This window comes from Lagenorhynchus albirostris, chromosome 15 (genome assembly GCF_949774975.1).
Source record: "Lagenorhynchus albirostris chromosome 15, mLagAlb1.1, whole genome shotgun sequence".
NCBI classification, from domain to species: domain Eukaryota; kingdom Metazoa; phylum Chordata; class Mammalia; order Artiodactyla; family Delphinidae; genus Lagenorhynchus; species Lagenorhynchus albirostris.
In genome coordinates this window covers 71,823,283-71,845,290 of record NC_083109.1, presented here as the reverse complement: position 1 = coordinate 71,845,290, position 22,008 = coordinate 71,823,283, and the positions used below count along the sequence as shown (strand labels likewise).

General features: G+C 47.5%; 1 protein-coding gene across 3 annotated transcripts; it reads left to right on the top strand.

Moving 5' to 3' along the window:
- Positions 1–7,317: 7,317 nt before the first annotated feature.
- Positions 7,318–21,991, top strand: KIF22 (kinesin family member 22). 3 transcript variants are annotated; one of them, XM_060122708.1, is made up of 14 exons: positions 7,318–7,402; positions 14,010–14,205; positions 15,761–15,888; positions 15,979–16,133; positions 16,360–16,569; positions 16,650–16,880; positions 17,017–17,170; positions 17,297–17,432; positions 19,314–19,482; positions 20,000–20,168; positions 20,549–20,616; positions 21,400–21,612; positions 21,706–21,765; positions 21,856–21,991. In XM_060122708.1, the coding sequence occupies exons 1-14, from the start codon at positions 7,318–7,320 to the stop codon at positions 21,901–21,903; spliced, it is 2,022 nt and encodes a 673-aa protein (XP_059978691.1). In that variant the 3' UTR covers positions 21,904–21,991. The 3 variants fall into 3 exon arrangements, with proteins under 3 accessions (XP_059978691.1, XP_059978692.1, XP_059978693.1); XM_060122709.1 differs by lacking the exon at positions 15,979–16,133 and having other exon boundaries at positions 7,335–7,402; positions 16,388–16,569; XM_060122710.1 differs by lacking the exon at positions 14,010–14,205 and having other exon boundaries at positions 7,387–7,402.
- The last annotated feature ends 17 nt before the right edge of the window (positions 21,992–22,008 follow it).

Here is a 22,008-nt window from a genome sequence, read left to right as displayed (position 1 = left end):
GAAATATAGTTGATTTACAATGCTGTGCCAATCTCTTCTGTACCGCAAAGTGACTCAGTTACACACATTCTTTTTTTTATATTCTTTTCCATATGGTTTATCACAGGATATTGAATATAATTCCCTGTGCTATACAGTAGGACCTTGTTGTTTATCCACCCTATATATAATAGTTTGCATCTGCTAACCCCATACTCCCAGTCCTTCTCTCCCCGCCCCCTCCCCCTTGGCAACCACAAGTCTGTTCTCTGTCTGTGAGTCTGTTTCTGTTTTGTAGATAGGTTCATTGGACCCACTGAGGTTTTGTTTTTTTCTTATACATTTATTTTTATTTTTGGATGCGTTGGGTCTTTGTTGCTGCGAGCGGGCTTTCTCTAGTTGCAGCGAGCGGGGGCTACTCTTCATTGCAGTGTGCAGGCTTCTCATTGCTGTGGCTTCTCTTGTTGCGGAGCACAGGCTCTAGGCGTGTGGGCTTCAGCAGTTGTGGCACGCGGGCTCAGTAGTTGTAGCACAGGGGCTCTAGAGAGCAGGCTCAGTAGTTGTGGCACACAGGCTTAGCTGCTCCGCAGCATGTAGGATCTTCCCAGACCAGGGCTTGAACCTGTGTCCCCTGCAATGGCAGGCGTATTCTTAACCACTGCACCACAAGGGAAGTTCCCCCATTGCGTTTTTTGGGTTTTGTTTGTTTGTTTTGCGGTACGTGGGCCCCTCACTGTTGTGGCCTCTCCTGTTGCAGAACACAGGCTCTGGACACGCAGGCTCAGCGGCCATGGCTCACGGGCCCAGCCGCTCCGCGGCATGTGGGATCTTCCCGGACTGGGGCACGAACCCGCATCCGCTGCATCGGCATGCGGACTCTCAGCCACCGCGCCACCAGGGAAGCCCCCCCATTGAGGTTTTTTTTTTTTTTTTTGCTGTACGCGGGCCTCTCACTCTTGTGGCCTCTCCCGTTGCGGAGCACAGGCTCCGGACGCGCAGGCTCAGTAGCCATGGCTCACAGGCCCAGCCGCTCCGCGGCATGTGGGATCTTCCCGGACCGGGGCACGAACCCATGTCCCCTGCATCGGCAGGCGGACTCTCAACCACTGCGCCACCAAGGAAGCCTCCCCATTGAGTTTTGATGTATCTGTGGCACATTCTGGAATGGGGACATGTCTGGATCCAACACTGGGCAGAGGGATATTTGGGAATAAAGCTTTGATAAGAGTTTGATATAGGGCTTAGATTCAGGAGTCACCAGCACACAGATAATGAAGTTCAAGTGATGGGTGTGGAAGAAGTCACCCAGGGAAACTGTAGGCATATAAAATGATAAAAGGCTGAAGTCAGAGTGGACTGGGTAACACCAGAGTTTGACAGTTGGTCCGAAGAAGAAGAATCAGTTAAAGAAATGGAGAATGGAGTGGTCTCGGAGGTGAAGGGAAGGAGGAGTGATGCACTCAAAGGCAAGACAGAAATTTCAAGGAGTGGTTAATGCCTCTGAGAAGTCAAGAAAAGGACAGACTTCAGTTTCTTTAGCTTTGGCAATCAGAAGGTCACTTATAATCTTGACAAAGAAGGTTTTGGCTGGAACCTGAAAGTTGGAGCCAGGCTGCAATTGGTTAAGGAATGAATGGGAAGTGAGGAAATACAGCAGCAAGAATTGAATATTTCAAGAAGTCTGGTTCTAGAAAGGCAGAAAATATGTAAGTAATATTTATGGGGAATGTAAGGAAGGAGGTTTTTTTTTGTTTTTGTTTTTTCCTAGACAGGGGAGACGTGAGCATGAGTTAGAGTAGAGGCTGAAGATTCAGGAAAGAGGAGATAATCGATGGAGCAAGGTCTCAGAAGAGATTGGCAAGGATGCTTTATGTAGGTGTTGGAGCAGGAAACTTTAAGAGAGAAGAAAATAGAGTGAAGGTATAGGTAAGTTTGTATGTGGAGTAGGTAAAGAGTGAAACTTGAGGGAGTTAACACCTAGCCTTTACTTGTTCAGTCAAATAAGTAAAGTTACTTGCTGTGTCAGTCAGGTTCTACAAGAGAAAGAACCATGAAGAGTTATACGTACATATATACATAAAGAGATTTACTGCAAATAATTGGTTTATGCAGCTGTGGAGGCTGGCTAGGCAAGTCTGAAATCTGTAGGGCAGGCCAGCAATCTGGAAACTTCCAGGCAGGAGGAGATGGTGCAGAGTCTGCAGGTGGACTTTCTTCTTCCTCAGGGAAACCTCACTTTGGCTCTCTTTTCTTCCCTTCAGAATACGTTATTAGGTTATCAAAACCTACACTTTTAGTAACTTCATTTTATTTTTCAAAAAAGTTTTACCGCTTTATTAAAATATAATTGACAAATAAAAATTGTAACATATTTAGTGTACAAAGTGATGATTTGATATACACAGTGAGTCCCCAAGCTCCCACTGCAGAGCGCAACAGGGAGAGCCATGTCAAGGGAACACAGGGCCAGGACTCTTGAGCAGCCCCAAGAATAGAGAGGCCTCAACCTGCACAAGCTGATGCAGTCATCCAGGAGACAGCTGAGGTCAAATCCCTAAACAACCATCCCGACAGAACCAATTCTCTAGTAACAGAAGACTCCCTTTTAGGCTACAGCTCATGGATTTCAAGAAAGTTTTTGGTCCAAAAAATTCAAGTCTAGCCAATGAAAGTGTGCAATTCTTGGTGTTATCATGAATGCGGACCTGTATGTGCTGGGGAAAGACAGCAAATACAGACCAATTTTTTTTTCCTAAATTTTTGTTTATTTATTTTTGGCCGTGTTGGGTCTTGGTTGCTGTGCATGGGTTTTCTCTAGTTGTGGCGAGGGGGGGCTACTCTTTGTTGCGGTGCACAGGCTTCTCATTGCGGTGGCTTCTCTTGTTGCGGAGCATGGGCTCTAGGCACGGGGCCTTCAGTAGTTGTGGCTTGCGGGCTCTAGAGAGCAGGGTCAGTAGTTGTGGCACACGGGCTTAGTTGCTCCGCGGCATGTGGGATCATCCCGGACCAGGGCTCGAACCCGTGTCCCCTGCATTGGCAGGCGGATTCTTAAACACTGCGCCACCAGGGAAGCCCAGACCAATTATTAACATAGGCTATATGAGAGGACATTAAGGATGACTTCAGGTAGGAAGACTATATTAATATGTTTACATGTTAACATGTCATACATGTTTATCTATTTCAGGGAAAACAGTAGGGAGAGATGAAAAATGGAAGAGACAACTAACATTTATTGAGCATCCATTTTAAGTCTGGTACTCTTCAAAACTACCTCATTTAATTGACTACAATTCTATTGGAAAGTAGTAGCATTGTTCCCATCTTTCAGATGAAGTCACCAAGACAGAAGGCAGTTGATATGTTTGTAGGTGATGAGAGTCACAAGGACAGATGTCAGAGGTCACTGTGTCCCCTCCCCACAAACTTACACCCTTGCCTATTCCCCATTAGTATTTAATAACTGAGCAAACCCAAGCAAAAAGAAACTTTTTTTTCCAATTCTCTGCTTCAGTTTGCCATCAAAATGAAATTCACCCAGAAACACTATGAATCTTAGTAGAGCAAATGAAAATGAGATCTGTTATCCTTAGTACAAAATTAGAGCTAAGAAAAATTACATTACTTCACTTGGTCATATTACAAGTATTTATTAGGTGCCTGTGATGTACCAGGAACTCTGCTAAATGTTGTTATTATACTTGTTCAAAGTCACAAACATAGTATGTAGCAAAATCAGGATTAAACTCAGGTCTTTCTGATGTTAAAACCTGGGCATTTTTCACATGTCCTTGATTTTCAAATATCTTAGAAACAAAATCTTACAAGGAATGCCAATATGAGGATCACACGGTTGGGAAATCATGTCATGCTTCCACACGCGAGTTTTGACAAATGCATATGCCTGTGTAACCCAAACTACTATCAAGATATAGGACATTACCATCACCCCAGAAAATTCCCTCTGGGCCCTTCCCAGCCACTTCCTGCCCCCAACTCTCAAGAGGCAATCACTTTTCTGACTTTGTCACCACAGACTAGTTCAGCTTGTTCTGCATTCAATCTGTTATTACATATCATGTAGCCTTTGCACTCATGAGAGAATAAGAGTGAAAAAGCAAACATCTTAGTATTGTTATGAAAATAGTTTTAACTTGATGGAGACCAGGGACCCCCATTTTGAGACTACCTGCTCTAGAGATTACAATATTTTGTTTTGTTTTAAACGTTAATATTCTTTTTTGTCTTCTCAAGGCAACCTCTGCAGAGCAAGCCTCATCATTCCAGTGAGCACAGCGAACTTGCCTATGCACAGCAGCCACCAAAGGTGACCTCAGTGCCTTTAGGACAGGGCCTGTGTACAGCTCGGCCGGACCCCCGGGAGCTCCTCTGGGTAGTGTCCACCCCACCCCCTGTGGCTCTTATGTAATTAATTGTACATGAAATGAAGGAAAGGTTGTCCAAGTTGGGGAGACTGGCATGGTTTCTTGGACACCCATGGTGCTCTATTATCTGAGGACTCCTTCTCCACCTCGCCCCCCAAGTCTGGTTTTCTCTTTTCCAGCCCACGTTCTCTTCCTCATCACTGTTGCTATGCCTGCTGTCCCAGATGACCCTCATTTAATCTTTCCAGGCTTGAAGGACAGAATTATCTGCTTCATCCACTAGTCTCTTTCCAATTTTTATGGCGTAAGCTCTTGTATTCAACTTGCCTCTGCTCTCCTTTGCTACTTAAGGATCTAGTTTGGAAGTTTTTTTAAAAAATTACTGTTTCTTTCTCTTGGAATATCAGGTGTTTAACAACCCTAATTTCCACCAGGCAGATGCAGATCTTGATACCCTCCCCTTATAATTCTTTGTTTATTGTCTGTCACCATCACCCAGTCCCACACCCATCTCCCCGGCGAAAAAAATTAACTCCAGGAAAATAAGAACCACATCTGTCTAAGACAGTGGCTAGCACACTACAACTGAACACTGTGAACGGAATTACCTTATTCTGTTTGAATATCAGTTGTTTAACAATCCTAATTTCCACCAGGCAGATGCAGATCCCTAGGAAGCAGATCCAACCATTATTCCCTTTCAAGAGCTGAAGAAATGGAGGCACAAAGAGGCTAAATATCTCTACCCCAGGCGGCCTGGCAACAAAGCCCCGTACATAAGCTATTCTTTCAACCTCAGAAGCCCTGACTCCCTGACCTATGCTCTTTCCACTATTTCTGGCAGGTAACTTACCAAATATCTGGGAACTGGCAACAAATGTGAAAACATGAAGAGCCCCTGTGTAAAGCGCAGGGAAGACCAAACTGCTAGTCATCTAATAGTTCTCGAAGTGTGGTCTTGGAAATTCTGGAGATCCCTGAGACACTTTCAGAGGTCTCCAAGGTCAAAATTATTTTCATAATAAAACTGAGATGCCATTTGACTTTTTCCCTTGCATTCTTCCTTGGGTATACTGCCGAGTTTTCAAGAGGTTATATGATATGTGATATTACAACAGACTGACTACAGAAGCAGACATGAGAATCCTGGTGTTTTGTCTTGAATCAGACATTAGATTTGTAAAAATGTAAAAAATGTCACTCTTGTAACTATTTTTTTGCTTTGGAAAATAGTCATTTTTAAAATTAAAATGTTTTCTATGTTCTATGTAATGGGTTTGTTATTGTAATTTTGGGCAATTTTTTTAATGGAGATATAATTCACATAACATAAAACTTACCATTTGGGGCTTCCCTGGTGGCGCAGTGGTTGAGAGTCCGCCTGCCGATGCAGGGGACACTGGTCCATGCCCCGGACTGGGAAGATCCCACATGCCGCGGAGCGGCTGGGCCTGTGAGCCATGGCCACTGAGCCTGCGCGTCCGGAGCCTGTGCTCCGCAGCGGGAGAGGCCACAACAGTGAGAGGCCCGCGTACCGCAAAAAAACAAAAAAAACAAAAAAAAACTTACCATTTGTAAGTGTTCATTTTAGTGGTTTTTAGTACATTCACTATGTTGTGCAACTATCACCACTGTTTAATTCCAGAACATTTCCATCACCCCCAAAAGAAATTCCATACCTATTAGCAACAGTCCCAGTTCATCAACCCTTACCATCCCTTGGCAATCATGAATCAACTTTCTGTCTCTACATATTTGTTTCTGTAATTTTTAAGTGCATTAATACATGTTTTAAACTTGTATTCATTTCTAACACAGTAAATTTGGATAAATAAAGTCCATATAAACATAAGATCTTTGGGGCCTCAGTTTTTAAGAATTCAAAGGGATTCCAAGGGCCCAAAATTTGAGAACCACTGGTCTAATATTTGGTTTTTGATAGGCTGGACATAATGTCTAAATCAGGGCCCTACCAGGAGCTCAAAGATGGGATGATCATCCCTGGTTAGCTTCCAGAAGGTATAGGGAACTACTTAACAGACGACTAAACCCACAGGACATGGGACCAAGGGTGAAGTTGACTAAGTAACACACCGAGCCATGCTTTAACCCTCATTCCAACGTGTTGAGTGCTGAGTTACAAAGTAAAGAACATCCGAACTGGTCTCCTCGGCTCAGACTTGCGACATAAGGGGACACAAATGTCACCTGGCCTCTGCATCCCAGAGTGGCTGTGGGCTCAGCAAGAGGTGAGTGCAGCGTGATTGTCCACAATCCAGCCAGCCTGGGCCTGACCTAAATTAGTGACCAGACGTTAAAGCACCGTTGACTTGTCCTGAGGGCAAGTCCCCAAACCCACAAAACAATTCCCGCCTCACAAGCGCGAGAAACAACTTTTGAAGCAAGAAATTGTAAAACTGAAGACCACTACTAGTCGTTTGGAATATTCCCATTTCCGCGAACATCTTCCTTATTCCTATAATGTGTCTAATTATGCCCCTAGAATAGCAAAAATTGTATTCAGTTCAGAGAAATTTTGGGATAAATCGATGAAGTGCCTTCGACCACCCTCTGCTTGATTCGTACCAAAATTCGTAATTATTTGAGGGGGTAAAAAAATGAAGCGAAAACTCTACACTTAACGCAAATCTATGCCTCGAAACCCAGAAGGTAAAAGAAACCCAGTGCCGCGCGGCGCTCACCAGCTCCCCCGACGGCCACTGTCACCAACGCGTCGGGCTCCGGAGTTTGCGCGGGAGCGCCAGTCGGACGTCAACGGCCGCGTAGCCGACGTGCGCGCATGCATTCTACTCCGGGGGAAACTTTTTCTTGCAAGACCCGGAGGCGAGCCCTAGAGGGCGGAATAGGGGCGAGGCACAAGCTGAGACTTCCGGCGGCAAGTAGCCGTGATTGGTGGAGCCCGGGAAAGAGGGCGGGGCAGCGGGAAATTCGAATGGAGAGGCGGGCCCAAGGAAGGAGTAGGATGGATGCGGGGGTCCCGGCGCGGAGGCGACGCGAGATGGCGACGGCGACCTCGGGTACGCGAGCCCGGGCAGGGTGGGTGCCGCGGTCTGGAGACTTGTGGGGCGATAGGTCGGAGTCCGGTCCCGGCTCCGCGAGTTGTCCGGGAGACCCAGGAATAGCGCGGGGGCGGGGGGCGGGGGGGTGCTGGGAGTATGGGAGTCGTAGGCTGCTTCCGCCTCACTGTTTCTTGCTCTCGACGCAGATCAGTAGACCCGGGTTGAGACCTGGTTCCGGCGCACTTTTGAGCCCAGCACACTTTTCCCTTGTGAGCTTCAGTTTTCTTCGTAAAATGGGGACAATGACCCATCTCAGATTACAAGAGAAAGCGAGCGAAGAGTAGCTAATACTCTAACCATAGGGACAAAAGGGAGCTGGATGCGCGTCTGGGGAAGGGTTCATGTATGACGTGTTGTTTGGGTGCAGGGAGATCCCTGAGAGAGGTAAGAGTTTCAGACGGGCTGCAGCTGGGTGAGCTGACAGCATAGGATGTGCTGGGATCACAGAAAAGGGAAATAAGGGACTGTTTGTCTCCTTACGCTCTAGCCTTGGCAGTCAGCGCTATTTTAGGGTTGGAAAGGCTGTTAGGACATTCAGAATCTTGTTCTGCTCTCTTCCTGTAGACTGAATTCTGATCAGTGATTATAATGGGCACCATAGTAATTTATTTGAGACCTTGGTGTTTGTCAGCCCCTGTGAAGAAACAGCTATCTAGTAGGATGTCAAACACATGCTGAGCCCTTGCTAGGTGCCAGGCACAGTTGTAAGTACTTTATGGTGTTGAATCATTTAATCTCCACACAATGCTATGAGGTGGTTTACTGTTATTGTTCCTGTTTTACAGATGAAGAAACTGAGGCATAGATGGGTTAAAAAGCTTGCCCAAGTTAACATAGCTAGTAAATATTGGGGTCTGAATTCACACCCAAGCAGTCTGATTCCAGAGCCTCTGCCCTTAACCATTATGCCCAAGCACATGATATTCCTGCTGTCTGAGCACAACACCCCCTCACCCATCTAAGACCCACTGTGTCTGGTACACAGTAGATATCATAAAAATGCTTGAATGAAAATTGTCCCTTCCCTAGAGGAGCTTATAATCTTTTCAGTAGATAGTCATATAAATCTATAACATGAAAAGCAACGAGAGATATATATAACCTGCTATAGGGAGTGCAGAAGCTGAAGTAAACCCTTGGATATTCTGGGAAGACTTCATTAAGGAAGTGATATTTGAAGTGGGTTTCAAAGGTTGGATAGGAGTTTGCCAGGCTTTGGTGGGATGAAAAGACCACCAAATGATCGATTTCTTTTTTATGATGTAAAGAGAGGCCAAAGATGCTCTCTTTGGCTCAATTTCCTCATCAGTAAAAGAAGAGTTAAGTTGAATGAAGCTTGGAAATTGTGGGAGAGGGGAAAATTAGGAGAAATAATTAGAAGTGCTAGCTTTGCCCAACCTTGAAGTTGCTTTTATGATGAAAGGGCTAGACCATTGGCAGATGTGTGCATGTGACTCTCCATCTGTCCTCCGCTGGACTGTGAGCTTTGAGGCAAGAATGGCAGTGGCCACTTTTATGAAGAAAACAGGAAACGAACAAGCCAATGTTTTATGTTAGTCAGATCTTAATTTGTTCAGCAAATATTCCCTGAGAGCCTAGTCTGTGCCTGGCATTGGGAATATAAAGGTGAGCAGAGTTCACAGTTACTTGGAGAAGACAGACAAATATGCAGTTACAGTGGAGTGTGATGAGTGCTTGGATGGAGAGCCCATGGAGAGCCATGGGCTCACCTAACAGAGCCTTAATTGGGCAGTAATTTTACAAGGGAAGGTTTTTTTTAGAGGAAGTAAGGTGTAAGGATTTACCTCAATTGCTTGGGAGGCGGCAGGAGGTGGTAAGGAAGATATTCCAGGGAGAGAGAATAGCATATGCAGAGGCCCAAAGGTGTGAGAGAACTTGGTGTGTTGTAGGGATTGAAGGAAATTCATTATGACTGAGAGCTTACAATACAAGGAAGGAAGTGGAGGGAGAATGATTGGAAGAGAATGAGACTGGAGGCAAGGAGACCAGCTGGGAGGCTGTTGAGATGAAGACAACCTTGGCAAAGATTGTGCAGTGGGGATGGAGACAAGTAGACTCATTTAAAAAGGTAGACTTGACAGATGTTAATGAAGAACTGGTGTGGGAAATGAGAGAGAAGGTGGAGTTAAGAAAGACTCTCCCATCTTTGGGATTGGTTCCATTTATTTACATTAGAGAGCATAGAAGGAAGATGGGGTTGCAGGGAGATGAGGAAGGATTCAGTTTGAGATGGGTGGAGTTTGAAATACCTGAGAACCATGAAAGAAGAGGTGTCAGGGCAACAGCTGGGAATGCAGATCCGAAGTTCAGGAGAGCCTGTGGTGTGGAGGTGTCAATTAGGAGTCATCAACTTTGAGGCAGTAACTGAAGCCAAGAGAGCAGGTGACCTTGCCCATGATTAGTCAGTCAGTAGTGGTTCTCAACTAGGGGCAGTTTTGTTCCCCATGGGGACATTTGTGATATCTGGAGACATTTTTGGTTGTTACACTGGTGGGACAGGGGGGTATGTGCTACACTTCCTACAGTGCACAGGGGGTCCCACCCCCAAAGAATTGTCCAGCCCCCAATATCATTAGTGCAGAAATTGAGCAACCCTGATCTGGAGAGAGGATAGAAGGAGTTTAGGAAAAACATTTAAGACTGGCAGAAACTGAGAAGGAGTGAATAGAGAGCTGGTGGGTGGCAGGGAAACTAAGGGAAAAGTAGTTTCCCAAAGGAAAGCAGATCAAGGGTGTTGAATACTGCTGCGAAGTCAAACAGGATGGGGACCTATCTTGCCTATTGTATTTAGCAGTAAGGAGGTCATTGGTGACCCTGCTGAGGGCAGAAGTGAGTTGCTGCCTTGAGGGGAGTGAGTAGCAAGAGAAAGTGCAATAATAACAATAACAATAGCTTACGTTGCTGAGTACTTACTGCCAGCACTGTGCTAAACATTGTATGTACATTATTTCTCTGACTCCTCACAGTCTTATGAGGGTAGATACTGTCATTTTTATAACAAGTAACTAAGGCTTCAGCTTCCCTGGTGGTTCAGTGGTTAAGAATCCGCCTGCCAATGCAGGGGTCACGGGTTGGAGCCCTGGTCCCGGAAGATCCCACATGCCGCAGAGCAACTAAGCTCCCTGAGCCACAACTACTGAGCCCACGTACCACAACTACTGTAGCCCACGCACCTAGAGGCTGTGCTCCGCAACAAGAGAAGCCACCGCAATGAGGAGCCCACGCACTGCAAGGAAGAGTAGCTCCAGCTCGCCACAACTAGAGAAAGCCCGCGCACAGCAACGAAGACCCAACACGACCAAAAATAAATAATTAATTTTTTAAAAAAGGTAACTATCAAAAAACAAACAAGAAAAACACTAACGCTTGAAGAGGTTAAGAAGCCTTCCCAAGGTCATACAGCTGGTAGATGGAACTTGTCTCCGACTCTAAGGCCCATGGGGATACAAAGATGAAGGGGCTGAGAAGGCCCGAGGAATCACATAATGAACTTTGGAGTTAGACCTTCATCTGAAACTGTCACTAGCTAGCTGTTGACTATGGGCAACCTAGCTAACCTCTCTATACTGACGTTTCCTCATTTGGAAAATGGATGAATATATAATAAAACACTTACTGAGCTTTTATCAAGTACCAGTGCTGTGCTAAGCACTTTTACATGAATTACCTTATTATTGCCTTAACAGCCCAACGAGTAGTTATTTTTATTTATTCCCACTTTTACAGGTGTGGAAATTGAGGCACAGGAATGGAAAATCATTTCCCCAGGTTATTTAGTTAGTTGTAAGTGGCAGAGCTGGGATTAGAACCCAGGCCATCTTACCTTGAATTTTTTCCAACCTTGAATTATTACCAACCTGCTTACTATGTACTAGTTACTCTGTTGACATTTTACTTCTTTCAATCCTTGCTAAGCTCTTCCAAGGCCCTCCCTACCCCATTTTATAGACAAGGAAACTGGGGCATATGGATGTTAAATCACTTGCCCAGGGTCACAAGCTAATAAGTGTTAGAGCTGGAATTTAAATTCAGCTCTGTCTAGCCAGAGTCTCTACTCTTTCTTCAACACCAGACTTCCCCTTCCCTTTGTATTGATCACTGAACTTCCTTAAGTGCTTCTGTATCTGCCATCTTCCTCTGTTCTCACCAAAAAAACCCTGGGAAAGATAGGAAAGGAGAGGCTCCTGCACACATTTTTGACAAGTCAGTGAACCTCTTTGCATCTTAGCTTTCTTATCTGCACAGGTGCATCTGCAGGTTTCTACTTACTTCTGACTTTTAGGATTGCCATGAGGGTCAAGTGAAAACTAGATGCCAAGTGCTTTGTAAACCTTACAGTGAGAAATGGTGTTACTAGCTTCATTTGTCAGATGAAGGAACAGAGGCCCAGTTTTTGGGTTTTTTTAATATTTATTTATTTGGCTGTGTTGGGTCTTAATTGCGGCATGTGGGATCTTCCTTGCGGCACGCAGAATCTTTTGTTGTGGCATGCAGGGTCTAGAGTGCACGGGCTCAGTAGTTGCAGCACACAGGCTCAGTAGTTGCGGCACGCGGGCTCAGTAGTTGTGACGTGCGGGCTTAGTTGCCCTGCGGCATGTGGGATCTTAGTTCCCCAACCAGGGATCGAACCTGCGTCTGCTGCATTGGAAGGCGGATTCTTAACCACTGGACCACCAAGGAAGTCCGAGGCCCAGTTTTTGGAATGGACTGTCTGCTATGTGTATAACTTACTTATGCATAAGGTTCTTCCCAGGGTTAGTCCATCTTTTTGTCCTGCTGTTTCTGTGTGGCCAGCCTCTTGCCTTATATGAGGCCTGTGGTTCCCAACAACCAGCTGCTACCACCAGCAAAAAAGGAGAGAGTCAGAGCTACCAAGAACTTTCCCATGTACCCAGTTGGTACATCACAGGGAGGCAATACGACATCCTCATTAAAAGCAGATTTTTAGAGATGAGATCTAGGTTTGAATTCTGCTGTTAGCTGTGAGTTACAGCATGGTATCCTCCAATATAAAATAGAGAAATACCCTCCTCATAAGATTTTTTTCAGCCCATTCAATCCTCACAGAAATAGACTTTTTTTTTTTAGTTTTATCTTAACTGTGTTTTCTGATGATAAAAATAATTCATAATCCCCCCCCAGCCCCCTGCCAAATGACTTAGATTTAATTATGGGAAGCAAACTAAACAGAAATCTTACCATAGATGATTGCATGTTAGCACCTTTGCAAACTGAGCTGGGACAGAAAGGGACTGGGGTCTGCTTCTTAACCTCATCCTTTCCAAAGATGTCCACAGTGTCATTATTATTATTATTTTTTAATGCAAACATTACAGCATTACAGAACTGGGTAACATAGAAAATAAACCCACATAATCCCCCATTGAGAGAAAACCATCATTAACAGGTTGGCGGTGGGCATATGTATGTATGTATGTATTTATATGTATAATAAACCAGGTAAGAAACAAAGGCACAGAAAGGTCAGGCAGTTCATTGACTGATTGTAGATAGGGGCATATGTCAACTCTTTTAATCCTAGAACAACCCCATGAGGTCCTGGTCTGCTACACCTTGACTGATCAAAGTGTGTCCCACCAGCAGTAGCAGCATCACCTGGGAGTTGCTAGAAATGCAGAACCTTAGGCATCTCCCCAGGGACTGAAGCCAAATTCATATTTTAACTAGATCTTCCAGGTTATTTGTGTATACTTTACAGTCTACACCCCACTGGACCTACTTACTAAGTAGGATAGGAACTGAGGCCAAGCTTGGGGACACCCACAGCATGGCCAGGGTGGAAAGAGCTTCCCCCAAAATGAGCTGTGGCCCCCAGCCCTCCCAGTGGTATCCGCAGGACCCCAGCCTCCAGGCCTCCTTCCCTGCCTCTGTTGTCACGGTTACGGGGGTCTCTAGTCTACTAAGATGCTGGGGTTTTGTTCTGCTTATTCCTCTGAAGAGCAAAAAGACACAATGTAGATTATGGTACAAGATAAAGTAATAGCCGCATGGCTCCAGGCATAAAACACTGAGGTGCTTGGAAGAGCTGCTGTGCCTCTACGAGTGCCTTCACTGGTAAAATGGGACTAACAGAAGCTACCTCTCAGTGACACCATGGAGATTAAAGTGTGCCTAGCATGTAGTCCGTGCTTCATAAATGTTAACGTTTGCTAAGTACGCAATCTGGTTTACAGTCCCAGCCTATAGATAATCTCTCTCCTTCAAACCCCACCCCACCCTGCCCCACTGCACTCTGCCTGAGACCATGTATTTGATTCATCTTTTTCTTCCATCCTGCCCTTCTGTGCTCGCCATCACCAAGAGAACACATAGTTCTCCTGCCTCACCAGTTCTCCAAGGGGGCCGTGCTTTCACACCTCCAGGCTTTTGCACGTGCCTTTCTTTCTGCCTGGAATGCTTGGCAGTGACCCTACTCATCCTTCAGGGGTCAGCTCAGTTAACTACCTCCTCCTCCAAGACCCCTACCCTTACTTCTCAGCAAAGCTACCACCATACTTCACACCTAAAAATTGTCTTCTTCCAGGAGCCGGTCGCTGTCGGCTAAGCAAGGTGGGAGCTGGCCGGCGCCCACCTCCAGCTCGAGTAAGGGTAGCTGTGCGACTGCGGCCATTTGTGGATGGAGCAGCTGGAGAAAGTGATACCCCCTGTGTACGGGGCCTGGACAGCTGTTCTCTAGAGATTGCCAACTGGAGGAACCACCAGGAGACTCTCAAATACCAGTAGGGTTCAGGCCACTCTCCCTCCTATCCTCTCTCTCCTAGGCCTGCTCACACTATCACTTGCCCAGACAGTTTCTCAGACCTTCCTCCTCAGGATCCTTGCTCCTTCCTTAGCACAGCTTTGTTCGCCACACCTTCGTTTGTTCATTCAGAAAATGTTCATAGGTGCCCACTGTGATAGGTTCTCTGTAGGATACTGTGGGGAAGACTGGGGGCTGAATCAGACACAAGTTACTGTTCATGGTCTTACAGGGGAAATAGGCACAAAGTGGGGAAGGAGCAGCAAAGGTAAGCAGGGGAGCCCCACCTCGGGTCTTGGGGAGGTGTGGGAAGGGTTGGGGGAGCACAGACCAGCTAGCCAACCCAGGCTACAGCTGGGTGGTGTTGGAGACAACCACTTACGTTTGGGGACAGAACTCACAAGGGCAGCTACTTTAAAATTCCTTTGGAGATTTAAAGTTCAGCCTCCTTGGCCTGTTATTCTAGGCCAGAGGGTGGCAAACTACAGTCTGCAGGTCAAATCTGCCGAGAATCTTTTTTTTTTTTTTTTTTTTTTTTTTTTTTTTTTGCTGTACGCGGGCCTCTCACTCTTGTGGCCTCTCCCGTTGCGGAGCACAGGCTCCGGACGCACAGGCTCAGCGACCATGGCTCACGGGCCCAGCCGCTCCACGGCATGTGGGATCCTCCCAGACCGGGGCGTGAACCCATGTCCCCCGCATCGGCAGGCGGACTGTCAACCACTGCGCCACCAGGGAAGCCCTGCTGAGAATCTTTTTGTAAATAAATCTTTATTGGAACACAACCACACTCGTTTATTTACATATTATCTGTGGCTGTTTTCTGCCCGACTGCAGCGGCAGAGTTGAGTAGTTGTGAAAGGAACCATGTGTCCACAGAGCCCCAAATATTTACTATCTGGCTTTTTATGGAAGAAGTTTGCCAACCCTGTTCTCGGCCCTTGACAATTTGGTTTCAGTTTCTTTCCAGCCTTATTCCCCCTAACACATGCTACACTCCACGTATACTAATCCCTGCTGTGGCCTTAGCCACAGCTTCTCCGCTGGAGTGCAGTGAATGGACTACAGGTGTGTTGAGTCTCATCTAGTCATAAGCAGCATCCTCTCTTTACTTCATTACTGTGTACAAATACTACTTTCTGTATATCCTGTGATATACCCTGCCCTTTCATACCATGTCTTGTTTGTGTGCTATTTTTGATAGAGTATCTTTCTCTTCTCTGGCAAAATCCTCCTTCCCCAGGCAGAGTGCTACTCCTCCTTGTGCGTTCCCACCTTCGTTTCCTGAATTGCAGCAAAGTATGGGTATCTATCTATGCCACCAGGCTGCAGAACTCCCAAGAGCAGGGACATCAAATTCATCTCTGTGTTTCTACGCCAATACAGAGACTGGGATGGAACGGTGTTCAGTGGGTGCTTTCTTAGGTCTTTGTGCAAGAAAAAGGATAGAGACTCTTAAATCTGAGACCAGTTTTATCCTCTTGGTCTGGGCGAGAATGGAACCCTCCACTAATCCCCTCCTTTCTTCCTGCCTGCAGGTTTGATGCTTTCTATGGGGAGAGGAGCTCTCAGCAGGACATCTATGCAGGATCAGTGCAGCCCATCCTAAGGCACCTGTTGGAAGGGCAGAATGCCAGTGTGCTTGCCTATGGGCCCACAGGAGCAGGTGAGGAAGCCAGATACAGAACAGCTATGGGTCAGAAAGGACTCGGGAGTGGGGAAGAAATTCTCACAGCTCTTTCCACTCCTTTTCCAGGGAAGACGCACACAATGCTGGGCAGCCCAGAGCAACCTGGGGTGATTCCCCGGGCTCTCATGGACCTCCTACAGCTCACAAGGGAGGAGAGCGCTGAGGGCCGACCATGGGCCCTCTCTGTCACTATGTCCTATTTAGAGATCTACCAGGAAAAGGTGAGGCCCCTTTCTTATCGGGGAGGGAAGAGACAAAGGGTCAAAATCAGACCCAGTTCTGGAACATGAAGCTCTGCTCGAGCAAGAAGGCGTAAGACCTGGAAAGACAGAGGTTGGGGTAGTGGATGGCACAACTCTGAGAATCAGCAGAGAAAAGGAGCCCGATAGCCAGGAAGTAAGCAGCCTGTAACTGGAGGATTGGCCCTATCTCCCACTGCTCAAACAGGTATTAGACCTCTTGGAACCTTCATCAGGAGACCTGGTGATCCGAGAAGACTGCCGAGGAAACATCCTGATTCCGGGCCTCACGCAGAAGCCCATCACTAGCTTTGCTGATTTTGAGCGGCATTTCCTGCCAGCCAGTCGAAATCGGACAGTAGGAGCCACCAGGCTCAACCAGCGCTCCTCCCGCAGTCACGCTGTGCTCCTGGTTAAGGTGAGGCCCACTGACAGGCTTGAGGACCAGGGAAGCCCCTGGAGCCTGAGCTAAACTGGAGCCCTTGCTCTTACCCCCAGGTGGATCAGCGGGAACGTTTGGCCCCATTTCGCCAGCGGGAGGGAAAACTCTACCTGATTGACTTGGCTGGCTCAGAGGACAACCGGCGCACAGGCAACAAGGGCCTGCGGCTGAAGGAGAGTGGAGCCATCAACACCTCCCTCTTTGTACTGGGCAAGGTGGTCGATGCGCTGAACCAGGGCCTCCCTCGTGTGCCCTACCGGGACAGCAAGCTTACTCGCCTGTTGCAGGTCAGGCCTCCCATCTCGGGTAAAAGGAGCTGGAGAAGGAGGTTCTCAGGCCTCCTGGGGTGTTGGGGAACAGCAGTCAGATAAGGGGAAGGTGGGGCTTCTGACCCACCCACCCTGCCCCATCCCCGTCCCTTAGGACTCTCTGGGTGGCTCGGCCCACAGCATCCTGATTGCCAACATTGCCCCTGAGAGACGCTTCTACCTAGACACAGTCTCTGCACTCAACTTTGCAGCCAGGTCCAAGGAGGTGATCAATCGGCCTTTTACCAATGAGAGCTTACAGCTTCATGGTGAGGACTGGGGTTGGTAGGAGTGGAAAGGCCCAGTCTGGACAACTGGGGAGTTTGCTGAGTCCACCAAGCGTCAGCATGGAAGTTGACACCCCCTTTTTCCCCTACCCTGCCATCTTCCCCTAGTCTTGGCACCTATTAAACTGTCTAAGAAAGAACTGCTAGGCCCATCAGAAGCAAAGAGAGCCCGAGGCCCTGAGGAAGAGGAGACTGGGAGTCCTGAACCCCCAGCAGCTCCATCTTCTACCTCCCAGAAACTCAGGTGAGCAGAGAGGGAGGGGTCTTGGGCATATTCCCTTTCCTGTTGTGTCTGGGTTGGGTGCAGAGTAGCATTGGGTTTAGCCTGTCGGATCCTTGAGCTGTAAACTTGTTCTTCCACTGGATTCACCCAAAATCCTCTACTGAATTCACTGAAGTGCTAAGATCAACCTCCAGCCTTGACGCTGCAGCTGGGGGCCATAAGGAGGCTCCCCCTTGAGCTCCTAGCCCCGCCTTTCTGTTTTCCAACCCCTTTAGGCAGTCAGCAAAATCTCACATTTTGGCACCGATGTTTCAAGGATGAGTACTTTTGCTTCTGGTTCAAGGAGTAATGAGGACCCGGTCTTTCAGGTCCCAAGGGTAAGAGCAAAGCAAAGGAGATAAGAGATGAAGAGAGATGTCTCATTGAGACTCAGTCTGTATGTTAGAGTCCAACCTTTCTGTGACTTTCCATGGAGTCAGTTGCTGTCCTAACTTTGCCCTGCTTCTACCCTCAATCCAAACAAAGCCTCTCTAACCCAAGGAGGTGTGTGGCCTCCCTCCCTGGTTCTGATAGCCCCACCTCATGGCCCAGTATGCACTAATATTCAGGTCACCCCTGTTTAGTGGTCTTGCTTTCCGTGTCTGGCCACCTAGCCCTTCAAGGAACCAGCTGCAATTTGAACTTTGTCCTTTTTCTATCCCTAACCCAAATAAAGCTTCTCTAAACTCTGTAAGTCCTAAGACTAGAGGCGGCCAAGGATTAGTGTACAGTCTGCCCCAGGGGACTATTGTAGTGAAGGATGGCATACATAAAAAGGTGCCTGGTGCTTGTGTTCACTTGGAACCCCATCTCTCAATCTTGTCCTTCTTAAGCCATTTGTCAGCAGTCCCCTCGCCTATGTGTACAGACTCAGAGAAACACACACACCCATACATCTGTATTATGTGTGAAACAGGCAAGGTCTCTGTCAGATAGGCATCTTGGGTAATCTCAGAGAATGGGGCACATCAGACCTAGACAGACCCTGCCTTCAGGGAGCTCAAGTTTCAGTAGAGGAAGCAAGATGAGAACATCAGTATACCATGCAAGGTCGATAGTACAGAGCACAATAAGGAAGGAGGATCCTCTTGTTCTGTGAGAGCCGGGAAGGAAGAAATGACTTCTGTGTTCACCCATATTTTCTGATCCTGCTCTTCTAGGCACTTATACACAAAGAACAGGACAGTCTCTGTCCTCCAGGAGCTAGTTCACAGTGTAGGAAAGAAGATATACAATCAAGCTGGCATCGTGGGAAAGGGGGCATCAAACTGACTTTGAATGATAATTGAGATCAGGTGTGAGGGGAAAAATTCCAGACAGAAGGAACAAATGTTAGACATTATCATGTTCAGATTAAGTCAGGACTCTGTTTGAATGGGCCTTTCCTACTGCTCACAGGAGAAAGGCTTGGCATTTGAGGTCTTCAGTAGTTTTCAGAGCCCTGCTGAAGATGACCTCCTCTGAATCTTTCACCGACTACCCCTCCAAATGGACAGACACCTGGCCCTTGCTATCACCTTATCACGGTCTCTTACTTTGTTAGACAGTGAGTGCCTTCAGGGCAGGGTGGTGTCCTAGACCCCATGAATACCTGCCACTCAGGTGTTCATTAAATGCTTCTTCTCATCTGATCTCCTGGCATCCCTGAGAAGTTACTTGGGCAGGTAGAGATCAATCCCCCTTCGCCTGAAGAAGGCACAGCACCCAGAGAGTCTCGATGACTTGTTCAGGGTTGCCTAGCAAGTTAACACCAGGGTTCTGGAACCACAGAAACACCAAGTTAAGGCAGGATGAGGGGAATCTGCGGCTGGAGAGGGTGATGAGAGAAGAGGTAAGTGGGGAGTAACCTCTTTGTCTGCTCAGCCCCCTACAGAAGCTAAATAGCATGGACCCAGCTATGGTGGAGCGCCTTCTAAGCTTGGACCGTCTGCTGGGCTCCCAGGGGAGCCAGGGGACCCCTCTGCTGAGCACCCCGAGGCGAGAGCGGATGGTGCTTATGAAGACAGTGGAGGCGAAGGATCTGGAAATTGAGGTAAGTGTTGGGGGGTTGGGGCTGGGATTCCTACTGGCCTTGAGAAGCAGCCTGAGGATCTTCAGATAGGGAAGGACACTGAAAGGCTGGACCAGCATCCAGTTTTCACCCAACACTGGAATCCCTCAGTTCTCCAGCTTCTGCTTGAATGTCCTTAACATGGCTGAACTTTGAAAAATAATTGAGGTCAGATGTGAGGAGCTGAGAGAAAAAAAAAATTCCAGGTAAAAGTACAAATGCAAGACACTGCCATTTCCTAAAACTCAGTTCATATTAAGTGAGGACTCTCTGCTTGAACTTCCCTTCAGTATTTCATAAGGAAGCTTGTTCCACCTCTGGACAGCCCTGATCATTAGAAAGCCCTTAATTACATTGGGCTCCAGTTGTCTCCTGGTAATTTCTCCTGTTGGTCCTCGCCCTGCCCTTTTAAGGCCTCAGAGCCCTGCACACTCACTGTCCTAATCTACTGCCCTAAAGTTGGTTCTGGGTCATATCTCTCCCTGATCCTTTCTAACAGAGGCTTAAGATGAAGCAAAAAGAACTGGAAGCCAAGGTGCTGGCCCAGGAGGCTGCAGACCCAAAGGAGAAAGAGAACTACTCTCCCACAATGCTCCGACCCCTTGCCCGCCGCACAGTCACAGTGGCTAAGCCCCTCAAAAAGGCTGTGGTGATGCCCCTACAACTGAGTAAGTTTGGCTCTGGTGGCCAGGAGGGCCCAGATAACAGAGATCTTAGAAGGAAGGAGGTGTTTGGAGCAGCTGTCCTCATGTCACTCATGTCCTCCCACCATGGGAAGGGGGAGGAGGATGTGAAGTAAGAGCTGGGTGCACTGCTCCCGGGCATTTAGTACCATGGGGTAGACTGACCAGTGCATGACTGATTATGCAAGACCAACTGAGATTAGTTTCAAATACAGGTATAAGAAAGGCCGTGTGGAAACAGAACAAAAGAAGATTAACTCAGGCTGGAGGGGAACTGGGGAATCAGTAATGGAAGAACCAAGTGGCTACTGGGGGGCTGAAAAGTGGCCTCTGCTGTGATTCCAGCTCACAATTCTTGCTTTCAGTTCAGGAGCAGGCAGCATACCCAAATGCCGAGATCCATATCTTGAAGAAGAAAGGCCGGAAGAGAAAGGTGAGACTAGCGGAAGGCTTAGGCTATACCTAGAACCCAGGAGAAGTAAGGGGTAGAGAGCTCTAGTGGGAAGAGTACTGGCCAAAGAGTTACATGGCCTGTCAGAACACTTATCAGCTATTTACAACTCTTCCAAGTTGCTTACCCTCTGAATGCAGTGATGTCTCACAGGGCATTTAGGATGAAATGCAGTAATATGAATGTACTTAGTGGGTTGGGTGTCCATCACCTGTTACTTTCCTTTCTTCGTGATGGCTCTTACTCTCAGTAGCTACTTACTAGGTACAGTGTGCAGCCTGGGTCCTGCCCTCTACAAAATTCAGAGCCCATTTAGGCAAACAGCCTAAACAGTCAAGAAATGAAACAACACTGAAAGACCTACCTAAAAACTGAGATGACATCGGGAGTGTGTCACTTGTTGAGTACCTTCTATGTGTTTTCCTAAGGGTGAAAGAGCTTATTCTTTCCTTTTAGAAGTGAGGAACCAGATTTAAGAGCTTACTATGTGTTTTACATTCATTAACTCATTTGATCTTCACAGCAACACTATTCTACTCTTTCACAAGTTGGATAAAATGAGAATCAACCCAGAGAGTGACCAGAGGGAAGGGTTTTGGGACAGACACTGTACAGAAGGAGAAAGAAAGAGGCTGGGGAGGGCCGGGAGGTAGGTGCTGTTAGGTTCCTATCCTTGGCAGAGGAGTCCAGAGTGGTGAACAGCACCCGGCAGTAAACCACTGCTGTTACTGCTGTTTCTGTCACTCACCTCCTCCTGCCTCATAGCTGGAGTCCCTGGATGCCTCAGAGCCGGAGGAGAAGGGTGAGGACTGCTGGGAGCTACAGATCAGCCCGGAGCTACTGGCCCATGGGCGCCAAAAAATATTAGATCTGCTGAATGAAGGGTCAGCCCGGGATCTGCGCAGCCTGCAGCGCATTGGGCAAAAGAAGGCTCAGCTCATCGTGGGCTGGAGAGAGCTCCACGGGCCCTTCAGCCAGGTAATGGCCCAGGGAGGACAGCCCCGGAATGGAGTTGGGTGGGGGGAGCCTGGCATTCCCTAGACCCCTTCCCCATCGCTGCTGTCCTGCCAGGTGGAGGACCTGGAACGCGTCGAGGGCATATCCGGGAAACAGATGGAGTCGTTCCTGAAGGTGCGCTCACGAGACTCGGGCCCCCTCCTCCCTCTAGCCTGTGCCCTGCCCGGCCCTAACGCCGGTCTCCCTTTCCCTCCTGTGTTGCAGGCGAACATCCTGGGTCTTGCCGCGGGCCAGCGCTGTGGGCCCTCCTGACTGCCGGCTGTCCTCCCTCTGCCTTTTTTTTTTTCTTTTTAAATCCTTGTGTAATTGCTTGTCCTGTAAATACAGTTTTCACTCCGTTGCTTCAGCCTGATTCTT

Bases quoted from the DNA above. Each gene is read 5' to 3' on its own strand.
- KIF22 (XM_060122708.1), top strand. From the start codon at position 7,318: ATGGAGAGGCGGGCCCAAGGAAGGAGTAGGATGGATGCGGGGGTCCCG. The intron at 16,881-17,016 runs GTCAGGCCTCCC...CCCGTCCCTTAG, and splicing joins AGCTTACTCGCCTGTTGCAG to GACTCTCTGGGTGGCTCGGC. The intron at 21,613-21,705 runs GTAATGGCCCAG...CTGTCCTGCCAG, and splicing joins TCCACGGGCCCTTCAGCCAG to GTGGAGGACCTGGAACGCGT.